Source organism: Emericellopsis atlantica, assembly GCF_019669845.1.
Source record: "Emericellopsis atlantica unplaced genomic scaffold F5Z01scaffold_3, whole genome shotgun sequence".
Taxonomy (NCBI): Eukaryota; Fungi; Ascomycota; class Sordariomycetes; order Hypocreales; family Bionectriaceae; genus Emericellopsis; species Emericellopsis atlantica.
Window position 1 is genome coordinate 231,120 of NW_025764705.1, and position 24,748 is coordinate 255,867.

A 24,748-nucleotide genomic window follows, 5' to 3' on the forward strand; every position below is an offset into this window, starting at 1 on the left:
TGTTGCTGCCTGGGTCCGAGCACCGCCACATCAAGTTCAGCCACATGCTAAACGCCACACCGTCCTAATATCGTGATGGCCTCACATGGTGTAAACCACACATCCGTCCATACGCCAACTTTCTGGACGTGGTGACTTTCTCGATGGCTGCAACCCGGGTTCTGGGCTCGACGCCCTCTATATGTCGAGCTTGCACTCGTGTGTCTAAACCAATGGCTCGCCGTGGATATGCCACCATGTCAAACGATATCTACGATGTAATATGCGTGGGTGGTGGCCCAGCAGGTCTTTCGCTACTCGCAGCGCTCCGTAAGTTAGACAGGACATTATTGTTATATTGTACTAATACCGAAGCACAGGCGCCAACCCAGTTACTTCGAACCTCCGCGTGGCCCTCATCGAAGCCCAAGACCTGACCAAATCATCCGTCCTCTCACTCCCGCCATCCAAATTCTCCAACCGGTGCTCCTCGCTCACGCCCTATTCCGCGCAATTTCTCAACAGCATCGGCGCATGGTCGCATTTGCAACGCGACAGGATACAAGCGTATCAGGAGATGCAGGTCTGGGATGGCGTCACGGGGGCGAGGATCGAGTTCGACTGGCCCACGCAGGGGACCGAGAAGACAATCGCATACATGACGGAGAATCTCAACCTGACGAGTGGTCTTCTGGGGCGGATACGTGAGCTAGGCGGGGTGGACATTTTCGAAAACTCAAAGGTCGAGCAGATCCAGTTGGGCGAGGAAACGGAAGAGATGGATCTACGGTCGTGGCCTGTGGTACAGCTCTCCAACGGCAAGACCTTGACAGCCCGACTTCTCGTGGGTGCGGACGGAGCAAACAGCCCCGTGCGGTCTTTTGCTGGGATCGAGAGCCGAGGATGGGACTATGGCCGCCATGGTGTGGTGGCGACGCTGGAACTGGAAGGGGAGGGTTGGGGAGGGGAATACACCAAGACCGCCTACCAGCGCTTCCTGCCGACAGGCCCCGTCGCCATGCTACCGATGCCTGGGAACTTTGCGACCTTGGTTTGGTCAACGACGCCGGCCAATGCCGCGCTGCTGAAGCGGCTTGCACCGAAAGACTTCATTGCCGTTGTCAACGCGGCTTTCCGGTTGAGTCCCGTCGACCTTGCATATATGCACAGCCAGAATGAAGGCCAGGATGAGGAGTATCAATGGAGGATGCAGCACACGCAGACGAATCCCCGGATGCTTCCTCAGGCTGTGGTCGGAGTCCAGGAGGGCACAGTCGCCTCGTTCCCTCTCAAGTTCCGCCATGCGGACACGTACATTGGCGAGCGTGTGGCTTTGGTTGGTGACGCAGCGCACACCATCCACCCGCTGGCTGGTCAGGGCTTAAACCAAGGGCAGGCTGATGTGCAGAGCCTAGTGGGAGCCATCGAGTATGCCGTCTCGCACGGCCAGGATCTGGGCACCCAGATGTGGCTCGAGTCCTACAACTCGGAGCGGTATGCCGCGAATCATGTTCTGATGGGTGTTTGTGACAAACTGCACAAGCTCTACTCCGTGGAAAGCGGTCCCCTTGTGCCCCTGAGATCCATGGGGCTCAAGGCTGTGAACGCACTGGGACCCCTGAAAGGCTTCCTCATGGCGCAGGCGTCTGGGTCCGGAGCCAAGGTCATCTAGGATGGTCCTGCGCTCATTTTGTATCACTTTGTATCAATCTGTATCAACGTTGTGTGTACAACGCAGGATAAAAGACGGGAAGCATAATTGAACAACCGTACATTTGGTCACAACTACCACTGAGGAAAGGTATATACTCTGGTTTGATCCTCTTGTCAGCTATGGTTACAAAACAAAGAAAACCCATTCTAGTTGTCTGTGCATGCCGCCTCTACCGATCAACCTCACCTGTGTCTTGTTAGCTAGGGTCACACTGAGGATGAAAAAAAGGGGAGAGCTTACCGAACACCAGATCCATAGTACCAATGACCGCAACAGCGTCAGCCAACAAGTGACCCTTTGAGACGTGGTCGAAACCACCCAAGTGCGCGAACCCAGGAGCACGAATGTGACACCTGTACGGGCGCTCACTGCCATCACTCACAACGTAGACACCCATCTCGCCCTTGGGGGCCTCGATCGCCGAGTATGTGTCACCGGGGGGCACGGAGTAACCCTTGGTGTAGAGGAGGAAGTGGTGGATGAGAGCCTCCATGTTCTCCTTCATGGCGGCACGCGGGGGAGGGGCGACCTTGTAGTCCTCCACGCGCACGGGACCAGCAGGCATCTTGTTGAGGCACTGGTGGATGATGCGGAGGGACTGGCGGAACTCCTCCATGCGGATAAGGTAACGGTCGTAGCAGTCACCGTTGGTGCCGACGGGGACGTCGAACTCAACCTGGTCGTAGGCATCGTAAGGCTGGCTCTTGCGGATGTCCCATGGCACACCCGAGCCGCGGAGCATAGGGCCGGTGAAGGACAGGTTCAGGGCATCAGCAGCAGTGACGACACCGACACCACGGAGACGCTCAATCCAGATACGGTTGTCCGTCAGCATCTCCTCGGTCTCGTCGATACGGTCACCGAATTGGGTGGCCCACTGGTAGATATCGTCCAGCAGACCAGCGGGGATATCCTGGTGGACACCACCGGGGCGAACGTAGGCCGCGTGCAGACGAGCACCCGACACACGCTCGTAAAACTCCATGAGCTTCTCACGCTCCTCAAAGCCCCAGAGGAAGGGCGTCAAAGCACCGACATCCATGGCGTGGGAGAGGACGGACATGAGATGGTTCAGGACGCGGGTGATCTCACCAAACAGGGTGCGGATGAACTTGGCACGCTCGGGGATCTCGACATTCAGCAGCTTTTCGACGGCGAGTGCGAAGCACTGCTCGTTGGTCATCATCGAGACATAGTCCAGACGGTCAAAGTAGGGCAGAGCCTGCAGGTAGGTCTTGTACTCGATCAACTTCTCGGTACCGCGGTGGAGGAGACCGACGTGGGGATCCGCACGGATGATCTCTTCACCGTTCAGCTCGAGGATGAGACGCAACACACCGTGGGCGGCAGGATGCTGAGGACCAAAGTTGACGGTGTAGTGCCTGACCTTGCGGTCCTCGACCGAGTTGTCGCGCGACTTTTGCGTGAGACCCTCCTGGAGGGTGTGGGCGCCATAGGGATCATTCGGGTTCTTGAAGTCTTCGTCGACGGGAATGAGACGAGCGCTGAGGTCGGGCGTAGGCGTCGCGTACTTGCGGTAGCACGTGGTAGCGAAGGATCGTGAGGTGGTCGGTATCGAGGCCGGACGGAGGCAGAGTCGGCTGGCGCCTCGGCCAGCGAACGCTCGTAGTGGCGAAGCCATTGTGACGCGGTGGAGAGGAGAGGAGAGGAGAGGACTGGGATCGAGGTCGAGGGTCCTCCGTATGCGCCTCGTGCGCGTCGATATCAATGGCCGAGAGGGAGTAGAGTCGTGCTCGTCATCCGGCAATGAGCTGGTCTGGTCTGGTCGTCAACGAATCTGGAAGACTGGAGCTTTCGCCCGTGGAACGGTGGGTGCGGAGGAACATTGATGCGGCCATTGGCCAATGAACGGCCTCGGATTATCATGCGCCTACAGGTCGGCACTTGCCCCACGCTGGCGCTGCCGCTTGACGCCTATTATCGCGTGCCTTAGAATTGAAAGTGTTGACGAGTTCAATCCATCTTCCCATACATAATGCAATGACCTCTCCTGATTGCACGCCAACTTTAAGGCGTCAATTGACATGAAAAGTACTCGTCAGAGTCATGATGGGCAACAGAAGTGCTCGTCGTCGAAGCCTCATTCACACGTGCTGGAGCAACCAGCCATCGCTGCATTGTGTCTGGCAACAAGGCGCAGCTCATGTATCATGTGAGGAACATCCTGATCAATAATAGTTATTTGTCGGCTATGCACCAAGAATTCATTCCCTCCTACCAACATGGCAACATGTCGATCATATCCTGGCTAGTGCCCAAGACGCACTCAAGGCAGAATGCCCCTCGAGGAACGCTTGGTACTACGTAGAATCACCTAACGTTAGACTGGCAAGGGTGCGTTTAGGCACTGCGACCAACAAGCTCGCAGACAATAAAAACAAAAGCCAGCCCGCACTCTAAACTACCAACCAGCCGTTGTTTGTCCTGCTGCAAAATTCAGTTGGACATGTCCGAGCCCAGCGACCGTGTCGAGCTCACCATCGGCGAACGCACCTTCAACACAACCAGGACCACCCTCCAGGAATCGCGTCGCCTCAGCAATCTGCTACGCCTCGCGGAAGGCCCCTACTACGTGGACGCAGACCCATCGCTATTCGAGCATGTCCTCCGCTATCTGAGGACGGGCCTGTACCCAATCTCGCACGACGCACAAACCGGCCACGACGAGGTCTTCTACCACCACCTGCTCAGCCAAGCCCGCTTCTACCAGATTGACAAGCTGGAGACCTGGCTCAGGGGGAAAGAGTATCACAACGCAGTCCGTCAGAGATCCTGCCACATCTCCCTCACCCTGCACGGCCCAGACCAAATCGAGCATCTCCACGAGTTTGTGCCTGGCCGCAATGGCAACGTCAGCATTGTCAGGGGTGAGCACTCGCAAAAGGAATGCCATGTCTGCCCCAACAAACAGTGGCGCCACGACGGCAGGAAGACGGACTGCCTGAACTCGGGCTGTTTGACGGTGAAACAGGCCAGATTCTCGCACTCCAGGATGATGGAAGTGGTCAAGGTGGAGTGCATCGTGACGAGAGTCGAGGTGGACCAGAAGCGACTGATGCGCAGCCAGCAGAATGAGGTGCTGCCGCCACCATATCACGAGACGTCGTGAATTGGAATTTAGGTATCTTCATTTCTTGTACATGCTCGGAAAATTTTCATGCATCTCGCCAATGTATGGGCTCACATGGCCTCTGGTACCCCGAGCATCTCCTCCCGCAATATGCCGTACCACACTTCCCCTGTCATGACTCCGTTCTTCATCGCCGACCGCCGTCTCATGCCCTCCCTGGTGAATCCACACTTGAGCAGGACGCGCCCACTCGCCTCGTTGAACTCATACGTCGAGGCCTGCATCCTCTGCAGACCCGGCCACGTCTCAAAGCACCACCTCGTGAACGCCCCAACGGCTTCTGTGCCGTAGCCTTGGCCCCAGTACTCAGGCGAGAGGAAGTAGCCCAGCTCCCACATGATGTAGTTGATGTCTGTACCGATTTTGGCGCCCATTGTGCCCAGCAGCCGCGACGGGTCGTCCTTGAGGAAGATGGCGACAGTGTTTGGGTACTCGGCTGGCGTGCCCTTGGGGACCAGTTTTTCGTACACAAAGTCCTCGGCGTCCTCGAGGGTATAGGGTGACGGGAAGCGGTCTGTCATGAAGGCCGCGGTTTCTTTGTGGTTTGCCGCGGCCACGAGCAAGGGTGCATCGCTGGGGAGCGGACGCCGGAGGACCAGGCGTTCCGTCTCGAGCAGGATGGTGCCAGGCTCTGTCGAGGGCGGGTTAGGAGATGGGAGATGTCTTGATGGGACAATTGGAGGTGGCATCGTGAACCTAGTTTCGTCGAAGGATCGAGTGAAATCGACGCTCAGATGATGCGAGCAAAGGCGAGTCCGAAAAATATAAGGAGTGCCTTGTTTGTGTCACAGCGTTGGTGTAGTCGCCTCCAGTGACACCCACACTGGTGTGACTCATGCATCAATGCATCGTCTTACAACAGCCCTTGCCGGGAAAGATGTTGACCGTATCCTAGAGTCTCATCTGGTCCAGGCCAACCCTCCCTGCTCCGAGGTCGGAGTGCCGAGTGATTTGCAGGATCGCGGCAAGCGACGGCTGAGCGAAGCATCACCGACGCCCCAATGCTTCTCAGATGAGCGCCTCGGCCACGATACAAAACTGCAAACGCCCGACCGCCTTGCCGATGCTGCGTTTACTGAGCAACTTGTGGCGGATTGGCCTTGGGATTGATATACAGCCTCTGCGCAATGTCACACAATCGCCGCGCGACATTGGTCGTCCCACCATTGACATGCGTATGCCCCGTAATGAACCGTGCAGCGACCATGACCTTGTCTCTCGGATTGTCTTCCGCAGCATGGTAGGCGTTTAGGTGCGAGCCTTCCGCATTGGCAGGGTACTGGAGGCCATGCTCACGCAAGATGGCGGTGGAGTACAGCACGTCTCGGTTCTCACGCCCGTCGAGGTGATTCCGCATCTTCTGCAAAGCCTCTGCCCTCCGGTCTGCTTCCTTTTGCTCGTCCGCTCCAGGCACGCCCGACCGAAGGAACTCGGCGAGCTGATACCAAAATTCAAACTCGCGCACGCGGTGGTGCTGCGCGTCTTGCAAGGGGGGCGCCAGGGGATTCCACGGAAGAACAGTACCGCTCAGCAAAGCATCAACGACGTGAAACCGGTGCTGCGCCTCGACAGGATTCGCTTCGCTCGGCAGGATGGTCGCTCGACGATTGTCGGCATTAGGGGGCGCCGCCGTGGCAGCTGTCTTTGCCAGCTCCCAGACGACTTTCATCTCCAGACAGGACATGTATGCCATCTTCTCCTGGCTGCCGGCGTCGGGCTGCGCTGCTGCTGTCAGGAAGGAGGCCATGACCTGTAGTAGCGAGGGCTGGCGAGGAAACGCCATTTTCCCGTTTTCCATAAAGTAGTACCACTTTGACTCGAAAAAAGCATGCAACGCGCTGGCGTATATCTCGTGGTACACCGCGACGATATCCTGGTACCATGCATCATCGTATACATTGGCGGGTGAGTCGGGCATCACGCACACCTGGGACAGGAGTTGGTCCACCCTCATGTCTTGGGGCGGCGAGAATACACCCAACTGTCTGCAGCTCCTTTTCGTGCGCTTAATACCCGTGGGGAGGCTGTTGCAGGGAGCTGTACACAGATTCCAGTACAGCCTGGTGGGTGCCCGTGGGGTAGTCGGCCAACGCTGCTGGTGCCGGCAATGGCGAGGTCAACGATGCGACGCTGGGCGATTGCGACGATGCCAGGTGGTTGGGCGAGGGCGGGTTGCTGGATGTGGCAGAGGCGGCCCTGGCGAGAGGGTTGACGCCGTTGTGTTCGCGGAAGAGGACCTCGTAGCCCAGGCACTCCCGCTTCGCCTTGGTGCAGTTGTTACAGGCAGGTCGCTGCTCGTCGCACTGGAGAAATTGGTGGTCAGCAGTGCAACTTAAGGGACCGATAACGTCGCAAATGGGTATGAAGAGAAGGGTTAAGGGTTGTGAGAGCTTAATGAAGACCTCAAACGGCATGGACAGTGGGATGTGGAAGTGCAGTCAGTGCGTGTGGAGAGTTGTCATGTTCCCGTCGGTTCGGGTACGCTGGGGGCCGTAAGTACAGGCTATAGCAGGGAGTACCTCAAAGGTACATAGATCCCAGCCAAAACTGGGCCAAAAAGCCTGGCACTCAAGGTCCCGACTAAGTGCCCGCCCTAGGATTCGGTGGGGCATTCAGGCTCCAGCGTCCTGGGCCAGGTTGCCGGGTCTAGTATCCGTACGTAGTGTTGGTAACGGGGAATTTGTTTACTCACTTTGATTCTCCTCTTCCGACAAGTGAGACATCCAGTCTTTGTCCTTCTCTGGATCTTCCTGGCCGTGCTCTTCTCCCGCGTTCGCGTCGCGGTGTCAACCTCGTCGGCTAATGCGATGGGACACGGTGGCAGCGTCTCTGCCGCGCGGCTCCCCTCGGTGCTGGCTGACATGCCTGGGCGCGCCGCCGGGGCCAGGGCCATCTGGGCCATCTCCCGTGGATCGAGCCCCCTGTTGGTCCCGAGCATCTGGTTGGGACGCTCGCCGGGCCATCTCTCCAGAGGTGGTCTGAGTGGAAACAGGCCAGTGTCCCAGGGAGGCGGTGCCGCCGGCGACGGCTGTCTGCTGGAGAAGTAACGCTGGGACCCGCCTTGGCCAGCTGGTTGGTTGCTATGATAGACGCTTGTGTACGGATGAGGTAGCTCGACTGGCTGTGACGAGTGCGTATTGATCAGAGCCGGGTGCTGCTCTGGCCATCTCGAATGAGGAGACTCATGCCGCCTGTCCATGTCGTGCTGGGGTAGGGCGGTGTGAAGAAAGTCTTGCCCAAACCCTGACGGTCTTCTCGACTGGGGGTATTCTGGAGAGCCAGCAACTGTTATGGCTGGCTCCCTTTGGTGTTGGGCTCGGTCCATGCGACGATTACCGCGTTGACGTGGTCGGATTATAATTCCAGTTCATCACCCGAAGCATTCGACATAAAGCTAGCGATTCACGCTAGAGATCGGCGAGAAAATAAAGAAAGAAGATAGTTTCCCAATGAGTGGAGGTAATGAGTCCAGGATGCAAAGTTCTGCAACGCGGCGGACGTTTCACGGTTAGGCGCTGATGTAAGGCAGGTACTCGCTCTCGAGGCGTGTCTTGAGATTCTTCCTTACCAGGTAAGCTCTTGTTAGCTTCCGCGTTTTCCAGGGGTCCCGTTCGACCAGAGGCGCTAGGCCAGATCAGGTGCCTATTGGTATGCACTGCGTACGTGCCTCTAATCTGCGTGACGGACGTGGAGGTCGGCGACTCGGCCGTAAGCGCAGAGCGGGCGGTTCCATGTCTTCCCTAGAGACAAAGGAAAGGCACTGCCCCTTATCATTAAGTACAGTCGTACAAAATAAACAAGATAGTACTTGGCTTGGATAGTCTTTGCTCCGGTTGTTTTAGTTCCTGATGTATCAAATGTATTCTGTGCGGATGTGTAGCAACTGCTGTCGGTAATGCTGGAGGTCTGCACGTCGATCGTTCACCACACCCTTGCCCACAAACCCCAGCGTTGCGAACGAGCTACACGATATATTCGTCTAGTACTAATATACAGAGACACACCTTTCCTGATGCTTCGCGTCCGTTAGCATTCACCGTGATGTAACACGGGCAGTTCTCCTCGTCCATACAAGTCTAACCCAAACAGAACGCCGCCCTATGCAAATCCCCAAGGGAGGAATCGAAACGAACCATCAATGCTTCCATGTCCCTCTTTTTTCTTTTCTTTCCATAATGAAGCCCGCCCCTCAAAAGTCCTTGTCCAGCTCATAGAAAAGCAGATACACCTCCCTCTGCATGCCGAGAACTTCGCTCGTCTTGCTCTCCTTCACCTTCTCGTCGCTCACGCGCCACCACTTGTCAGCCGCGGGCTTCTTTCGCTTGGGTGGTTTGCCTGCCGTCGCCGCCGGCGGAGCCGGGCTAGGGGAGCCTGACCGGCTGCCCCTGTTCGATTTTGGTGAGGTCAGCCGCGAGAGGGCTGACTTTGTCGACGCAGCCACGGAGCGCAGACTGCCGCTGTCGCTATCCTTGATCTTGCCGTTGACCTGCTGGTCCTCGGGGACGCTGCGAGGCGGAGGCAGCGGCAAGTTCACCGAGATGGACGATGTGCCCGACGATGCGGAGAGCAGATCAGGTGTCGAGACGGCGGGGCTAGCGATGCGACGTGCACTTAGATCTGGCGTAGAGATCGGGGTTGGCGTCTTGCTGTACGCCTCAGACGCCTGGAACGTGTTGAGGTGGGCAAATGGCGGCTTGGGCATGTTCTGCCGTCGAAAGGCTTCGTAGTGACCACTGTTATGGCCGCCGCGATGCGTCACAACACCCAGCAGCTTGTACTTGCGCTGGTCCATCAGACCACCCAACGGCAGGTTCTCAGGGAATGAGACCTTGGCCGAGTTCTTTTGTGTGACCTGCCCGACGCCGTAGATGGATCTGGACAGGTGGATGGCCAGGATCTTGGGGAAGATGGTCATCCGGGTCGTCTTGGCAATCCTGCGCTTGGGCGCGTATTTGATGTCGCCCAAGTCGACGCCCTCGGGGGGTTCCTCGGGGTTCGTCTCAATGGCCACGCGCAGCTTCTCAATGTTCTCCTCGGCCGTCTTTCGGAACGAGTCGGATGTCGACTTGGCCAGCTCTGTTTCCAGATTTTCCTTGGCCTGGACCAGACGACAGTTCTCGCATTTGAAGTCGTCAATGTACTCTGTCTTGAAGATTCCGTCAAAGCAGCTAGTCAGCGATGTCGACGAGACCTGCGGCACGGCCAGCGTCAATGTGCAAAAGGCTTCCTCGCGGGGCCGGGTCTTGTACCGGCAGGTCGTGCATTGCAGTTGCGACTCGTATCGCCCCTCCATGGGAAAGGCCTCCTCGTTCTCGTTGGGCATGCGCTTCCTACTGATTGTAGGTGTCAGGTCGGGTGTGGACGCCTCGGCAGTCGAGGCCTCTGTATCAGATGTTTCGGCCCCGTTGACAGCCAGACCTGCGAGCCTCTCTGTCGGTTTTTCCACGGGGTCTCCGTTGTTTGTAGCACCCTCATTTCCTGTCCCTGTCTCTGCCTCCGTCTCGGTTTCGGTCCCTTTGCTGTCGCCATTCTCGACGTAGGGAGGCGTGATCCCGTGTCTCCTAGCGTGGTCTCTCGCCCGTCTTCCGGCGTGGTACTCGTCCTTCAGCCTCTCGGCCACGATCTGCAGGAACTCCTGCGCGTCCTGCTGCTGGCGGCTGATGCGCTGCCTAAACGCCGTCTCGAGCACGCGGACGAGCTGAAAGGGCGAAATGGCCTTTTTGTATATGGGCCGCTCGTTAAGCGCATCCAGCATATCCTTCAGCCCGTACGTCACCAGCCCGTCCTGTAGCCCATGGAGTTTCCACGCCGGCAGCGGACCGGCGCCATCGGTCGGCTGCACGAGATAAGAGTAGACAGCGGGATCCTCGATGCGGCGCCGGTGGGTCTCGCGGATGAGGTAGATGCGCAGGTCGTCGAGCCCGGCGAGGACCTGGAGAACAGAGTTGATGAAGCAGTCGTTGGCGCCGTTGCGCAGGCCGACAATGGTCTTTTTCCGGCCGGACGGCGCCGCTTCGTTGTCGAGGGCAAAGGTCGGGCCAAAGACGTAGATGAGGGCAGCGGCGGCGAGTGAGGCGCCTGCGGCGTACGAGGCGACCGTCGCAGGCTTGCTGCCCGCCATGGTGCCTCTTAGCCTTGGGGATCCGGTCGACGCCTTTGTTTCGGATACGCGGCGCGGCGAGCGAGACACGGGTAGCGCTCGTTAGTTGCGACTGCAGCTGCCTAAAGAAACAGGGTTTCCTGGGCAGAGAGAGAGAGATGATGGTCGAGAGTATGTTTCATAGAGTCGGGTTCGCCATGTCTCGAGGGCTCTTGAGGGCTCTTTTGCGTCCGGGTACAGATGCAGTGAGCAGGACCTTTTGGTAGGTGCTTATGGCTGGTAGTGGTGGGCTCAGTGCTGGATACGTAACGTTGTGCCGCGCTGCGCGTCGTCTGGCCGCATCGCAGACGTAGTCAAATGCGATTGATGCTCTTGCGCTCAATTTCCAGAGGTGCTGACGAGCATCAGGAAATTGCTGGACGTGAAGAGGAGAATCAATCAGTCGGTGAGGTGTTTGGTCCGACTCCGAATCCGCACTCCAAGTTGGTCCAACGTGGATGTGGGTGCTTCCTGCCTCTTGCTCCAGTTCTTGCTCCATTTTCTGGGACACTGGCATTGTCGGGGCCCCGAGACGCCGAGCTAATTACGTATCACCATTTACCCACCCAGTGTCGACAGCTTACTATTACCTACATGTACTAGACTACTGTAGTAAGTAGTGTAGTAGTATATCTCATTGTAACGTCAACTGAAGCATGCGCAGCGCCAGTGGAATTGAAACCTCTCTGGAGAAAGGCACTCGGTAGCTTTCAAAGTATGTCCTGTATCCGTATTGGTCGACACTACTGTGTCACGATCCTGGTCGTATGCTCTATCGGACTATCACTCAGTCATTGAGTACCGACCGCTCATTCATCACGACGCAAGTGAGCCATGTTTCCCTTATAGGCCCATGACACATCTCCCACCTACGTGAATTCTCCCTTCCTCTTCGCCGGCCCAAGTCTCTCTCCTTTCGACTTCCACAGCGTCCCGTCCAAGGCCCCACGCCTGATCCAGCCGGTCACCAGCTCATTCGGCGTCTCATCCCCATAGAACGGCATGGGCACCTCGTACCTCTCCACTGTCATCCTCTCCTCGGGGTCAATCTCGTTCCACCGTGCCGTGTCCACCGTCTCGGTGGGAATCTCGTACGCCACGCCATACAGCACGATGCGGATCTGCCGCTTCAGCTCAGGGCAGTCGGGCGGCAGCTTGTGAAAGTACTCGTCCTTGATGTTCGTGCCCGAGAGGTGCGTGGGCTTGGCCAGCACAACGTGCTCCAGCCGCGACAGGGTGGCCACATTCCACCACAACCAGTGGTTGTCGATGGGCACCTCAAAGAGGACCAATCGCTTGAGCTCTGGCCAGAGGCGCCAGACGTCGGTGCTAGCCTTGGTCGTGCTCAGGGCTGGGTATTCGCCCAGACAGACAAACTCCTCGAGGTGCACCAGCTGCTCGAATCCTTCGCGGAGAATGGGTCGCACGTTGAGGTGGTCGTCCGGCAGGTCCAGACTGCGAAAGGGCATGTGCACGACGAGGCGGCGTAGCGTCTGGGAGACCTCGTGAAATAATTCCCGAACCCAGATGGCCGTGGGCTGATCGTCGAGCGTCGTCTCAAACGGCGCGAGGTAGAGCGATGTGATGTTGCGCAGCGACAGCGACGGGGGTGGCAGCGAGGGCACGAGCCTGTCCATGCAGAGCAGCACCTTGCTCAGCCGGCGACTCGTCTCAACGTACATGCATCGCTGGCGTAGGAGCTTGGACGCCAGGCTGTAGGTGACGCGCGAGACTCTTGTCAGCGCGAGAAGCGTCCTGACCGCGCTGTGAGACGTCGGGAGCAGGGCGCGGGTGTTGGATGGCAGGACGCTCTCCACGATGAGCTGGAGAATCTCGGGGGGCAGCCGCGGGAGCTCCCGCAGCGAGACGAGGGATCTAATACTAGTACTGGCTGTCATTGCGCGCGCTGTGTCCATGTCGCATCGCATCACGACCGTGTCGTGAGAAGCGTCAAAGACATCTTGGAGCGAGAGATGTCTTGGCCTGGTTCGCCTCTCGAGGATGAACAATAGGATTAATTGTCTTGCTGATGGAATAAGGTAGGTGAAAGGGGGCGGCTGTGGACGGACATACGTGGGGCCTCCATGCCTGGAGTACAGATTACCGCTTATCACCGCCACCTGCGTCGCGGGGAGATAAGCCCAACGTGGCATCTGCCCATGATTCTAGTGATCAGCACCCATACCTACTAGACCTAGATTCATTCGTACTTGGATAAGTGCAGTAAATAGACTGGAGGCCTTCGATAAGACTGTTAGATCATCAAAGCAGACGTCGTTTTTGCGGAAAATGATCCCCCTTACCAGTCTATGTTCGATGAGTAGCGTATGACGCCCTCTCATCAATCACACATGGCCGTGCTGTTTCTTCCTGTAGATATCAACTTCAAATGTCTATTACAATCCTCCCCATATTCGCTTCTATCTACAAAGTGTGTAACTGGTGAAAACTCATGATCCGAGAAAACGCCCACAAAAGCTCCGAAATGCACGCCTTGCCCTGTGGCAATAATTATTCGTTCGTCTGATTCCGGGGTATCATTTCCTAGTCGGACTCTCATATGTGTACTCAACACTCCACAGCGAATCCCACACCACGGATCTCTTACTGGGACTCCCCGTCGATTCCTGTCGATGAAGCCTTCTACGCCGCTGCCCCTGCCCGTGACGCCCACCATCAGCATCTTGACTCAGGGCCCGAAGAGCGTATCGACTTGGCGTACCTCTGATGGTTTGGCGTTCTCATTGTCACCGGGGGCTGTCGCCTTCCCCTTGGCCCTGCTGGATCCAGCCAGGTCCCTGTCCGTCGCCGGCGGGCGTGCGCTGAGTGGGCTGCCGGGCTGTGTGGGACTGGTCGCGGACGGTGTTTCTGGTGCAGCGGCACGGAGAGAGTTGGTCTCGCTGACGACAGCCCCGGGCTTGAGCAGTGCTTGTGCGCCAGCGCTGGTAAAAGGCAGAGCTCTCTTGGAGCTCGAGCTGCTTCTGCGGCTTTCCAGGCTCTTTGACAACGTCTTCTCGAGGCCGGCCGCACTGTCCTTCGATTTGCCTTTGTTGATGACCGCGTGGGTATGGATGTTCGCCGTGGCCTCGACGGTGTTAGCGGCGACTGTCGACTTGCCCATACCCGGCGTGGACGGCGCGCCGGGCTTGTCCTCCTGCGCGTCAATGAGGTACCAGCGCAGTCCGTCGGACAGCTGGAAGGGATTCTCGTTTTCGTCGTTGATCGACTCTTCGTCGTTCCCCGACTGCATGCTCCTGGACAGGTCGACCACCCGCTCTTGTATACGCGTGATCCGCGCCACGAGCCACTCGCGATGACGCAGACGATGCGCGTCCTGCTCTCGCAGAAAGTAATGAGGTGCGCCGACGTTGAACGCAGCCCATGCCCCGGCTTGCTGATTCCTGGTCGGCAGAAAGAGCGCCAGATCGCCCTCCTTGAAGTTCTTAAAGGCCAGCTTGTTGTGTGCGTCCTTGTGCTCGGCGTGTGCGCGATCTCGGTACGACTTGGCCTCCTTCTGCCATTTGCGTGCCTTGTGCTCCACCTCCTTGATCTTGTAGTAGACGGTGTCCGAGAACTGATCCACGTCAAAGTCCCCAAGTTTGCTCACAAACGCGTTGTACCTGTCGTCCTCACCATCGAGATCGTGGCTGTTGGCCCAGTTGAGGAGATCGAGGTCGGCACTTTCGTGCAGTGCCTTGGCACCAAGCATGCCTGGCTTGAACACACTCGACTTTCGCAGGGACGATCCCGGGTCAGAAGAGTCGTTCGGGTTTTGCGTGGCCCGCTCCGCACGAGGGACTTTCGTAATCGTGATGGACCCGTCACTACGAGAGACCGCATAGCCTAGGCGCTCGAGGAGATGACACATACGGTCATTCTGCGAATACAGCCGCTGCGTAAGGTCTTTGGATCGTTCGTCGCGGCTTTCGAAGCGTCGCTGGAGCTCGGATAGCTTGACTTGCGAGTCCTCCGCCTTCTCCTTGTACATGTGCGCCTCTTCCTCTAGGCTACCGACTCGCGATTGGCGAGCCGCAAGCTGCTCGGTCAGGTTGACGACCTTCTTCTCTTCGTCTTCCAGCTGCTTCTGCAGTGTCCCCGAGCCACTCTCGCCATCGGTCAGACGCGCCCGCAGCTTGCGCAATTCTTCCATGGCGCCTGCGAGTTCCGTCTCAAGGGCCTCCACCTTGGCGGACTCCTCGGCAATTTTATTGTGCGCCTTGAGTGAGGCCGCCTCCTCAGAAGCGAGCCTCTTCTCAGTGGCAGTCAGCTCGTCACGGAGAGTCTTTCCAGCGCTTCGGGTTTCCTCGAGGTCGTTGCGCAAGATATCCGCATCACTTTGCAAACCTTGCAGCCTAGAGAGCAGCTTGGTGGCTGCTTCTTGCAGTACATCGCCCAGGTCAGCGTCCTCGGGCATCGAGTCCTGAGGGCCAATGTATCCGTGAAGGGTCTTGAGACTCCCCAGGTAGCCATCAGCTACTACTCCGAGCTCCTCAAGCTGCTTCGCAACGTGCCTGCTAGTTTCCCTGACACTTTCGAGCTCGCGCTCTTGTGTCTCACGCCGGTCATGCTGCATTCGGGCGTCGTTCCGGAGAAACTCCACCTGGCCTTGCGCCTTTTGCGACTCATCGCGATGCTGCTCGGTCAGACGTTCTAGCTCTGCTTGCAGCTGCTCGATCTTGGTCTCGTGTGAAGTTCGGGCTCTCTCTTTCGAGTCGCCCAGGTGCTCCATCTCGTCCTCAGTGTTCTCTAGGCGCGCGTGAAGATCGCGAATCTCATCTTCCAGAGACTTTCTTTCCTCAAGGAACTCGCGTTTGAATGCCTCCATGTTCTCTAGCAGGTCCTTCTTTGTCGTGTTTGCCTCGGTGAACTGATCCTTCATGTTGCCATATTGGACCGCATTGGCTGCGAGTTCGCTCTGCATGCGCGCCGAGCTTTGCTTCTCCTCCCTCAGCTCATGTTCGAGCTCAGCGATACGCCGGGCCAGTGCATCTGTCCCGTTCGTCACGGACTGCTGGCCATCGGGCCGGGATGATTTGATAGACGACATGGATCCGTTTCTTTCGTGGCCAGGTTGGAAGAGATTCCCTGGTCGACTCGCCTGAGACTGCCTGTGCAAAAGGTCCTCCAGGCGACGGACCCTGCTTTCTGCCGTTTTGAGCTTGCTGTCTAATTTCATCTTATCCTCCTGAAGCGAGCGGAGTAGATCATCATCCCCTCGAATCATGAGGCCGCTGCGACCAAGGCCAGCTTCGTGAACGCTGCCATTCTTGAAAGCCTTGACTCGCTTGGACTGTTGTTTTGTGGGACTGTTCAGCTCCTGGATCAGCTGGGCTATGTCCTCCAAAATGGCCTCCTCGGTTGCCAGCCCGCGCAGAGTGTCGTAGTACGACTCCAGCTCTTGCTTGCTCATCGGTGGCCACGAAGTGTCGTCGCCCATTACGCCAACTTCGAGTCCCATGACATTGGTGTCCAGTCCGGGCCCATAGGTGCTACCGACCATCTTCTGCCACCTGCGCCGGCGTTTCGATTCCTCGTCCTGGAACAGCGCCATTTCGTTGGCAAGTGTTGTTGAATCGGCCTTGACCTTGTCATTCCATTCGTGACGCCGCACCGCTTCTGCCAAGAACGACGCATACATGTATGGCAGTTGCTGTATCAGCCGGAGGTAATCAAAGGTTGTCAGGTCGTCTTCGGACTGATTCAGTAAGTTGATCTGGTCCTTCACGTTCCCTCGAAGCGACGTGACTTCTGTAATGGCCCTCATGAAGCTCACCGCATCTGCGGCGATGGTATTTCGGGCTTCTGTCGCATACCGCATAAGCTCTGCCATCCCCTGCGTCCTCTTCTGCAAGTTGGGTATCAAACGCTCTGTGTGCATGGACGCTGTTTTCGAAGCCTGAGCAACGTCTTTCTGAGCGTTACTGTAGGTCAAGGCTGTCTTGTAGTCCGATTCGAGTTGTTTCGAGACAGGCTCAATGTCCTGGGTGATTTGCGACGATTCGTCATGGCGTGCCAAGACAGAGCGGTTTGTGAGGGCATCAAAGTCTCCGATCAACTTTTGCAAGTCCTCGTACATTCTGTTCGTGGTCCTGTCTAATTCCGTAGCCTTTTCGCTGAATCTTCGATTGGCCGTGGCGGCAAGTTTACCCGCTTTCTTAGCTGTCTCAGGCTCAATGAGGTCCTCGAGCGTGTGTGCGCCCTTGGAGACCGCGCCTCTCGTCATGAACTTGACCATGGCGGGTGCGACAGGGACGTTGCTCGCAAGCTCCAGGTACTGCTGCCATGAAGACGCCAGGCGAGAGTGTTCCTCTAGCGCAGGCGTTACCCATTTCTTCAGCTCGGTGTACTTGGGTTCGATCTGTTTGACGCTGATCTCGAGATTGATGATAGCTGCATCAAGGCACTTGATCATCACGTCGATCTCATCAAACCGCGCGCGGATGGTGTTGTCCATCTGACCGCAATCGTCTGCCACTCTCGCAGCCCAAGTGCGCCGACTCTCGCAAAGCTTTTGCCATGATCCGATGGCTTTCACATCTTCTATCATGTTGGGAGCGGCCGGAATCGCTGGCGGCTTCGGAGAGGGTAGTTTAGATACGATGGTCGGCGACCCTTGCGACTGGCGCTGAGTCGTGCGCGCATCGTACACGAATATGTCTTTCTAGTTGTTGTCAGTATGGCGTACCTCAGAGCCGTAGACGTCCGTACCTCGTTCCACAAGCCCGTTGGTTTGATGGCTCGGCCCTGTGGCGTCAAGGCGACAAAGTGTTGGATAGGAACTGCGCCATTCTTGCTGACCCAGGCTTTGAATTCATCTAGACTTACAAAGGCATTAGAACGAGATGGAAGCCATGGTCTTGCATGTAATACTTACTTGGAGAACTGCGCCGTGTCTACTTCAAGGCGCCGGCCCGTGTGGGCGATCAAGACTTGAGTAGCCATCCCGAGACATTGCCTAGATGCGTAGAGCGATAGCTCCTCTCAAGACGGAGGCTGGAGGAAGAGGTAACAATAATTGAGTGGAGAACAAGACGACGAAATATGCTGCAACGCTCTTCAAAGTGACCTCCCGGCCACGACGCTCGCGTGACTGACCCGGTGTTCTTTCAAGCGGATGGTGTTGCTCAGATGGTCAAGTCACCAGCACAGATAAAGTGCATCTGCCTGGGCACGCCGGACAAGCGAGTGGCTGTTGGGCCCGTCATTTGTGGCGCAAACCGTCATGCTCGTGGCTGGAGACCACCAGCCCCACCAGCACAGCGGACGGATCCATTTAAACCGATCCGAGTCGAGTCCGTCCGAGTCCGTCAGGGGCCCCGCCGGCCCGACCCCATCCATCGATTTGAGCATGAGTCACTCCGACTCACTCTGAACAAGTGCTCCAAACGCATATTATCACTCCGCTCACTGACCAGGGACCATTATTATGCAGACGAACGCGTCTGCCAATGGTCCACGTATCAATCCAGGTGACAGTCGGGGAGATGGCTTATATCAACGTGATTTGCCAAAGCCAGCTTGAGCTCGAGTATTTATAGGGTGATGCATTGAGTCCAGAAGTCCTCGTCGTTCCCGCCCGGTACCAACACCCCTCCATTCACGCTGTTCCAAGGCGCGGTACTTCAGATCAACAACATATCCTCGGGCGCAACAATGGTCAATCTGGATTATCCGATGCCCAACGGGCTCTACGTGATCCCTGACGATCAACTTGACCTCCGTCCAGATGCTCAGGTCGACCAAGACCTGCTGCATCCGAGACCAGTATCAGGTCTGAAGAACGTCTGGTTTTTCTGGCATTCTGGATTCTTGAACATGCATCCATATACGCAGCGCAACGTCCGGGCTTGGCATCGCCGTTTTTCGAAGCACGGCTGGACGATTCGTGTACTCGACCGCGAGGAAGACTCCCCTCTCAACATCGCCAAGTACCTGGATGTGAAGGACCCCAATGTATTCCCCAAATCATTCATTGAGGGTGCTATTGGAGGGAGCTATGGCCTGCAACATACCTCCGATCTGGTTCGATGGCCACTCCTGAACAAGTACGGCGGTGTTTACGCCGACGTTGGCATGATGCAGATAGGCGATCTTGACAGGCTCTGGAACAAGACTTTGGGAGATCCTGATTCACCTTATGAGATCCTCAGCTACGATGGAGGCGAGAAGGACGGCAGGAATTTGACGAACTACTTCCTGTGCTCCCGACCCAACAATCCGCTCTTCACGCGCTGCCACAAACTGCTCCTGAAACTCTGGAACGAAGACGGTGGGAGGACGTCCACGGATGGCATGCATGCCAATCCCCTGCTCAAGGAGATCCCGCACTTGGGCTACGCTGCAAATGTCTCCATTGAGCTGGACGGTGCAACGTATGGTCCTGAAGAGGTGGCCAAGATGCTCACGGATTACATTATTCAGGGCCAGGTGATCAGGCAAGTCATGGGTCTGCAAGACGACGAGGATGGTTGGAACGGCCCCGAGTACTGCGCGAAGCATATTTATGCCATCGAATTCATGGCTGGGTCACAGCTCATCAACGAGTACACGACATGGAACGGCGTTCGTGCTTTCGAGCTTATGTCGCTCTCGCTGCCCAAAGATGCGGAAGAGGAGACGCCAGACCAGAAGTGCGCGAGAGAAATCGTCGAAGGATGCTTGACGAGAAGTTGGGGATTCAAATTGGCGCATGGTCTCATTCTCAAGATCTTGGGACCAACCCTCGGATCGCTCTGGCGGCAGCATCCTGGATCTGATGCTGTACCAGGCACGTATGCCGACTGGCTGCGCAAGGCAATGGTGTACTGGAATCAGAAGGAGGACCCTGAGGCGATCCCCTTCAAGAAGATGCCGCCTACGAAGATAGGACCTCTCCTTCGCGAATCCTGATTCATTTAAAGGAATTTAGGCAGAGTTTCTGTAGCTTGTTCCCGACTAGTTGGCGCAAAAAAATAGATCGTCGTTGTTCGCTCATCTCTGGTTGCTTCAAGAACATACCGGTACCTTACCTTGCGCATCCAAAAAAATTCGTGAATTTCATGTTTGGTGAGAAGGGGAACCACCTCCACGCCACCAGACGCGCACTGCAACAAAATCTCATCAACACCCGAGCCGCAAATCGCCCGATCAATCAAGCATGGAAGCATCTCAAGATCAACCGATGCAGGAGGCGCCTGAAGAAGTCTCCTCCACATTACCTGTGTCCGTCGATGAGCAACGCGCTCTGGACCTCTACGACAAGCTGCAAGAACTTCGTCTGGAAATTGCTATCATCAACGCGCAAAAGTCGCTACAAGGAGGTAAATCACGCGTTTTCATTGATGGATTTGACTTGCTGAACGGCGTCCAGCAGTAGACGAAGATGTTTACACCGAAGAGGCTGCCGCGACCGCGCGCAATGAGCTCTCAGACGCGCGCGCCCGCTACCTGCTGCGCAACCAAATTGTAGATTCTGTGTTATCGACAAACCCGATCCTGAAGGCCGTACACAACGGCACAGAAGCCTCACCCGTTGAAAGGTCAGCTTATGTGTGATTGTTCTCTACTGCGAATGAAAGCCCCTAACAAACTTGACAGGGATCTGCTGCCGTACGTCCAGCAGCGTGACGAGATGGCCATCGCAGTGGCCAATCTGGCCACCTCACGAGGCAGGACGCGAGAGGAGACTACAACGATACAAACAGAAGAGCTTCGGGCTTCAAACCAGAACGTGGCACTCGCTGCACAAGTGCTACAACTCGCCGCCAAGCTGGAGCAGAAACGTTCGGCCTACTTGGAGGACGACGACGCACAACAGGCCATACGTGAGATTGGCAATGGCCTCAAGGAAAGCCGAAAACGCTGGAGAATGATCAAGGGAGTTACAGCAGGCGTAGTTGCTGGCAGTGGCGTAGATTGGGCGCGAGATGAGGTACTTGGTGAGCTGGTCTTGGACCCAGAAGACGATATGTGAGCGTCTTGAGCTTCTCAACATTCGGCTCGCGTCATTAGGGACCTTTCAACTACAATACCAAAGACGGACACGCGGATGAGTTGCATGTTCCCCTTTGCATCGATGGATAAAGCGCGTTGGCTCCCCCCGGAATGCCTCCCTTCATTCGGCAGCGAAGTGTGGCTGACCAGCAGCTCTTGCTATGAAGGGAACAAAACCGTAAGATATGCTCCACCTAATTGCTGCCGACGAGCAAGGTCGCTATTGTCAGCCTTGGATGTCCATGATTGGAACAAGTGAAACGGTGATAGTGTCTAACAAGTCCACGTAGTGAGTGATTCAAGAATCATGGGCGGCTCGAATGACTTCCAGTGTTAAGCTATATAGACGCTATCAACAAGACGCTCATAATGCTTACAATGTTCATGTTTCTCTCTTGGAATGAGTTGTGATTAACGAACACACACGCAAGAGAGACGGACTCGGATGAGCCAAGGTGGGCGCCATGGCCGGGGTACTCGAGGGCAAGTACCAGTACTTACTAAGGAGTGTATGACGGTACACGTCGTCATGTGTTGGATGAAGTACCCCGCTTCTGAGCGACCGGAGCGCATCACCATCAGCCACGGCCGATGGCAGCACCGGTTCGCCCATCTGACTTGGAGGCTGAGCGCCTTGGTACAGGTAAGCATGTACGTACTATAAATTAGGGGTTCACACGATGCTCCAAGCAATTCATCAAAGGCTTGACGATCTTGGTGGGTAGAAATGATACGCCGTCCACAAGAAATCGCTGTGGCAAGAGTCTGGTGGCATTCGCAGGTGAACGTTAAACGCGTGTAGGTTTGATGTCAAACCAACTTGTTCATCGATGAGTCCATCTAAATATACGATATTAACGTGATCTTCGCCATGTCAACTCCACATGCCCAGTGCTCAGGAGGAATTCAACCGACAATCATTGAATCCTGCCTTCGTTGAGGTACGGACGTAGATTGCGCCCGGCTTGGTCGCGTTATTATTAGTCTCACCGCCGATCAGCAAGCACTAGAGCGGCGCCCATCAAGCACCAACTCGGGCATTGGCGCGAAACATAGGCGCAATGAGCTACCAGCTGGCGAGCAAGCGACACACTCACTGTAGTCTCTGGGCTCGAAAGACCATGTCAACCATAGCAGTTTTACTGAGATGATAAATCCTGTCCGAATGCCCTTTGGAACACATTTACGCAGGTGAACAACAAATGTCCGCAAGGGAGGCCACAAGTCCCGCGACAGGTATAAGCGAACCAGCCGCCGATGTCGAGGCTTGCTGGACGGATAAGGACATGCAAGTATACAGTGCGCCAATTGATCTCGGCCAGCCCAGTACAACAAGGGCGAGTTGGTGTGATGGCCCCTCCTTCACAAGGCGGCATGCGCACCAGTACAGTGTTGATTGATGCGCAGGTCTCGAGCAGGCGAAGCAGCGCGCGCGCGTGTGAAGATGGCATGGTCCCGGTCGGTGAAGGTCGCGAGTGCACCTCCCGATTTCCCGTACTCCGGCTGTTATTGGTAAGATGTGCCTGGATAGGATCTTGCGTCTCGATTGCCACGGCGCCAAGAGCCAGCGATATAGGTATAATCGTACAAGAGAAACCGCACGACGAGAACTGCAAGGCACTTGCGGTATGGCAAAGGATAAAGTATGGATAGGACCAAAAGAGTGTATGGTCAAGCTCAATATGTTAGTACTTATTACCCGAGTACTTGGTATCTTAATAAGGTGATATGCTCATTCATCGCAGAAAGGGAGAAAGTACCGGTAGCCCAGTGTCCGCCCTGTATGCGGCAGGCGCAGGGCAGCGTCGCTCTTGTTGTCCAGCGCGGACAGTGCAAGCGGTACACGACAACAAGGGGAATAACAACCAACAACAAGTCCAGTCCCGATCATCCCAATCCAATATTGGCTGTCGCGCCTGCTGGGCGGAATCCGGCCCCAGAGCCAATGAGAAGGCTCAGATGCTGGACAGCTAGGCAGGTTAGCAAGTGCTGTAGGGGGCACTGAGCAGCACTACAGGATGCCCACGCGCTGTAATAGAGGTTCCAGGCTGGGCTGGCTCTCCGGTGTCTCGAACTGGAGTGTGTGGAAGCGCGTTCCTTCTCTGAGTCCACCTGAGCCGTGGTCTGGTGCGGACTCTCAGCTTGAACCAGCGCTGCTCTCACAATCACTCGCCCCCACAGTAAAAAGGCTGCTTGGCCGCCTCCCCCCAAGTGCCCGCCTCTCTCTGCCTCCCTCTCTCCCTCTCTCTTCGACTCCCATACAATCGCGTCTCTCACAACACTGAGCTTCACCCGCAAACAGGTGAGTACCTCTGTTTTGCTGCGCATCACCACCAAACATAAGTCACTTTCATCAACTATCGTCGGCTGGCCTTTTTACAGCTCTCGCGATTCTTCCAATACCTTTTTTGCGTCAAACATCCCTCTGCAGCTTATTTTGGGAGCTGCCGGGTGCGATTGCAACACGCGAACGTCAACCATCCTCCCCTCCTTCGTCTTTCACCTCACGCGCATCTTGTTCTGATACGCGCATTTGGATGCCATAGAACTAACACGACTGCGCCTAGATACAGCAGCTCAACGACGACAACACCACGCCATTTACCACCCTCAAATCACTTCAAGGTATGGACACCCATTCAATCCGCGGTTTGCCAACCTATCACGAACTGCATTGGCCCTGTGACACGCGCAATGGCATTGCGCCGCGACTTGGCCAGGAGCTTCACAGAGCTCCATCGCAACGGCTTCAACCGCCAGTTTCCCAGCGCTCCACATTAACGCGCCCGCCGTGTCTACGTCCTGTACGCGCCAGCGTGTGCGCCTTTCGTGACACTTCCAACGCTACCATTGCCACCATTCAATTCAATTCCCTGCGCATAACTGCACTCGCCGGCACATTCAATTTATGTGCAATGCGCTAACGAAGCACGCAGAAACCGTCATCATGCCTAAGGCTGCTGCTTCTCGCTCCGGCAAGCCCATCAAGCGCCGCACCAAGAAGGGTAAGGAGCATGATACTTAGCTGTGCTTGAATATCAGCTAATTTCTCAAAGACCCCAACGCTCCCAAGCGCGGCCTCTCTGCCTACATGTTCTTCGCCAACGAGCAGCGCGAGAATGTCCGCGAGGAGAACCCCGGTATCACCTTCGGTCAGGTCGGCAAGCTTCTCGGTGAGCGCTGGAAGGCCCTGAACGAAAAGCAGCGTGCGCCCTACGAGTCCAAGGCCGCTGCAGACAAGAAGCGCTACGAGGACGAGAAGGCTGCTTATAACGTACGTACCGCCATTGCGCCTCTGGCTTTGCTTGAAACTGACACATCACTAGGCTCAGGAGGAGGAAGAGTCTTCCTAAGCTACCAACGGGCGAGGCGTTCGAAAGGTAGCGGATGTACGAAGCGAAGGGTATGGCCTTCATTCCGTATCGGATCCTGTGAATGGGTCATCTTCTTTGTATTTTGGGCAAGGCGTGATGTATGATGGCAAAGGATAGGATGCACGCCTTTCATTATTTTTTCGGTTTGCAGGCTACATCAATGACTACAGGATGATGAATACTCATACGGAAATCAAGTGGCTTGAGCAGCAACTGTGGCTTGGGGAGCTTTGGGGCTTGAGGCTAATTAGCAATTGACAAACGACAATGCCGACATGTCCGGCCTCACAGCTTCATGACAGAACGATCAATATGTGTCCATCCATGGCGTAAGACGCGTCCGCGGCGAGGCTCTCGAGGATTGCAAGTCCTGCGCCAATGTCGCAGATCATGTGATTGGCCAATGCCTTGAGGTACGT

The 24,748-nt window shown here is 56.2% G+C and overlaps 12 protein-coding genes across 12 annotated transcripts; 5 read left to right on the forward strand and 7 right to left on the reverse strand.

Moving 5' to 3' along the window:
- Positions 1 to 22: 22 nt before the first annotated feature.
- F5Z01DRAFT_701213 (ubiquinone biosynthesis monooxygenase COQ6) lies at positions 23 to 1,744 on the forward strand. The gene is made up of 2 exons (XM_046266408.1): positions 23 to 309; positions 360 to 1,744. Exons 1-2 carry the CDS (start codon positions 144 to 146, stop codon positions 1,649 to 1,651), a joined length of 1,458 nt encoding a protein of 485 aa, XP_046121810.1. The 5' UTR covers positions 23 to 143; the 3' UTR covers positions 1,652 to 1,744.
- Positions 1,745 to 3,668, reverse strand: F5Z01DRAFT_644499 (NADH-ubiquinone oxidoreductase 49 kDa subunit). Its single transcript, XM_046262776.1, has 2 exons — positions 1,934 to 3,668; positions 1,745 to 1,879 (listed from the first exon to the last, which is right to left on the reverse strand). Exons 1-2 carry the CDS (start codon positions 3,333 to 3,335, stop codon positions 1,863 to 1,865), a joined length of 1,419 nt encoding a protein of 472 aa, XP_046121811.1. The 5' UTR covers positions 3,336 to 3,668; the 3' UTR covers positions 1,745 to 1,862.
- On the forward strand, positions 3,665 to 4,859 carry F5Z01DRAFT_307739 (uncharacterized protein). The gene has a single exon (XM_046258923.1). It carries the CDS (start codon positions 4,161 to 4,163, stop codon positions 4,821 to 4,823), a length of 663 nt encoding a protein of 220 aa, XP_046121812.1. The 5' UTR covers positions 3,665 to 4,160; the 3' UTR covers positions 4,824 to 4,859.
- On the reverse strand, positions 4,751 to 5,832 carry F5Z01DRAFT_308407 (acyl-CoA N-acyltransferase). The gene has a single exon (XM_046258929.1). The coding sequence runs from the start codon at positions 5,531 to 5,533 to the stop codon at positions 4,895 to 4,897; it is 639 nt and encodes a 212-aa protein (XP_046121813.1). The 5' UTR covers positions 5,534 to 5,832; the 3' UTR covers positions 4,751 to 4,894.
- Positions 5,726 to 7,118, reverse strand: F5Z01DRAFT_307741 (uncharacterized protein). Its single transcript, XM_046258924.1, has one exon. The coding sequence runs from the start codon at positions 6,796 to 6,798 to the stop codon at positions 5,917 to 5,919; it is 882 nt and encodes a 293-aa protein (XP_046121814.1). The 5' UTR covers positions 6,799 to 7,118; the 3' UTR covers positions 5,726 to 5,916.
- F5Z01DRAFT_307810 (uncharacterized protein) lies at positions 6,726 to 8,331 on the reverse strand. Its single transcript, XM_046258927.1, has 2 exons — positions 7,537 to 8,331; positions 6,726 to 7,147 (listed from the first exon to the last, which is right to left on the reverse strand). The coding sequence occupies exons 1-2, from the start codon at positions 8,167 to 8,169 to the stop codon at positions 6,851 to 6,853; spliced, it is 930 nt and encodes a 309-aa protein (XP_046121815.1). The 5' UTR covers positions 8,170 to 8,331; the 3' UTR covers positions 6,726 to 6,850.
- Positions 8,332 to 8,659: 328 nt separating this feature from the next.
- Positions 8,660 to 10,965, reverse strand: F5Z01DRAFT_717596 (uncharacterized protein; the record flags this gene model as incomplete). Its single annotated transcript, XM_046266541.1, has 2 exons — positions 8,660 to 10,224; positions 10,291 to 10,965. 2 exons carry the CDS (start codon positions 10,963 to 10,965, stop codon positions 9,034 to 9,036), a joined length of 1,866 nt encoding a protein of 621 aa, XP_046121816.1. The 3' UTR covers positions 8,660 to 9,033.
- Positions 10,966 to 11,852: 887 nt separating this feature from the next.
- On the reverse strand, positions 11,853 to 12,881 carry F5Z01DRAFT_670554 (uncharacterized protein; the record flags this gene model as incomplete). The annotated part of the gene is made up of 1 exon (XM_046264577.1): positions 11,853 to 12,881. One exon carries the CDS (start codon positions 12,879 to 12,881, stop codon positions 11,853 to 11,855), a length of 1,029 nt encoding a protein of 342 aa, XP_046121817.1.
- Positions 12,882 to 13,351: 470 nt separating this feature from the next.
- On the reverse strand, positions 13,352 to 18,300 carry F5Z01DRAFT_644507 (uncharacterized protein). Its single transcript, XM_046262777.1, has 4 exons — positions 17,858 to 18,300; positions 17,692 to 17,803; positions 13,706 to 17,644; positions 13,352 to 13,640 (listed from the first exon to the last, which is right to left on the reverse strand). Exons 1-4 carry the CDS (start codon positions 17,923 to 17,925, stop codon positions 13,521 to 13,523), a joined length of 4,239 nt encoding a protein of 1,412 aa, XP_046121818.1. The 5' UTR covers positions 17,926 to 18,300; the 3' UTR covers positions 13,352 to 13,520.
- Positions 18,301 to 18,546: 246 nt separating this feature from the next.
- F5Z01DRAFT_307803 (uncharacterized protein) lies at positions 18,547 to 20,293 on the forward strand. Its single transcript, XM_046258926.1, has one exon. It carries the CDS (start codon positions 18,637 to 18,639, stop codon positions 19,870 to 19,872), a length of 1,236 nt encoding a protein of 411 aa, XP_046121819.1. The 5' UTR covers positions 18,547 to 18,636; the 3' UTR covers positions 19,873 to 20,293.
- Positions 19,997 to 21,151, forward strand: F5Z01DRAFT_307796 (centromere protein H (CENP-H)-domain-containing protein). The gene is made up of 3 exons (XM_046258925.1): positions 19,997 to 20,282; positions 20,333 to 20,501; positions 20,560 to 21,151. Exons 1-3 carry the CDS (start codon positions 20,120 to 20,122, stop codon positions 20,933 to 20,935), a joined length of 708 nt encoding a protein of 235 aa, XP_046121820.1. The 5' UTR covers positions 19,997 to 20,119; the 3' UTR covers positions 20,936 to 21,151.
- Positions 21,152 to 23,902: 2,751 nt separating this feature from the next.
- Positions 23,903 to 24,308, forward strand: F5Z01DRAFT_632915 (HMG box-containing protein; the record flags this gene model as incomplete). The annotated part of the gene is made up of 3 exons (XM_046261896.1): positions 23,903 to 23,960; positions 24,012 to 24,229; positions 24,282 to 24,308. The coding sequence occupies 3 exons, from the start codon at positions 23,903 to 23,905 to the stop codon at positions 24,306 to 24,308; spliced, it is 303 nt and encodes a 100-aa protein (XP_046121821.1).
- Between the last annotated feature and the right edge of the window lie 440 nt (positions 24,309 to 24,748).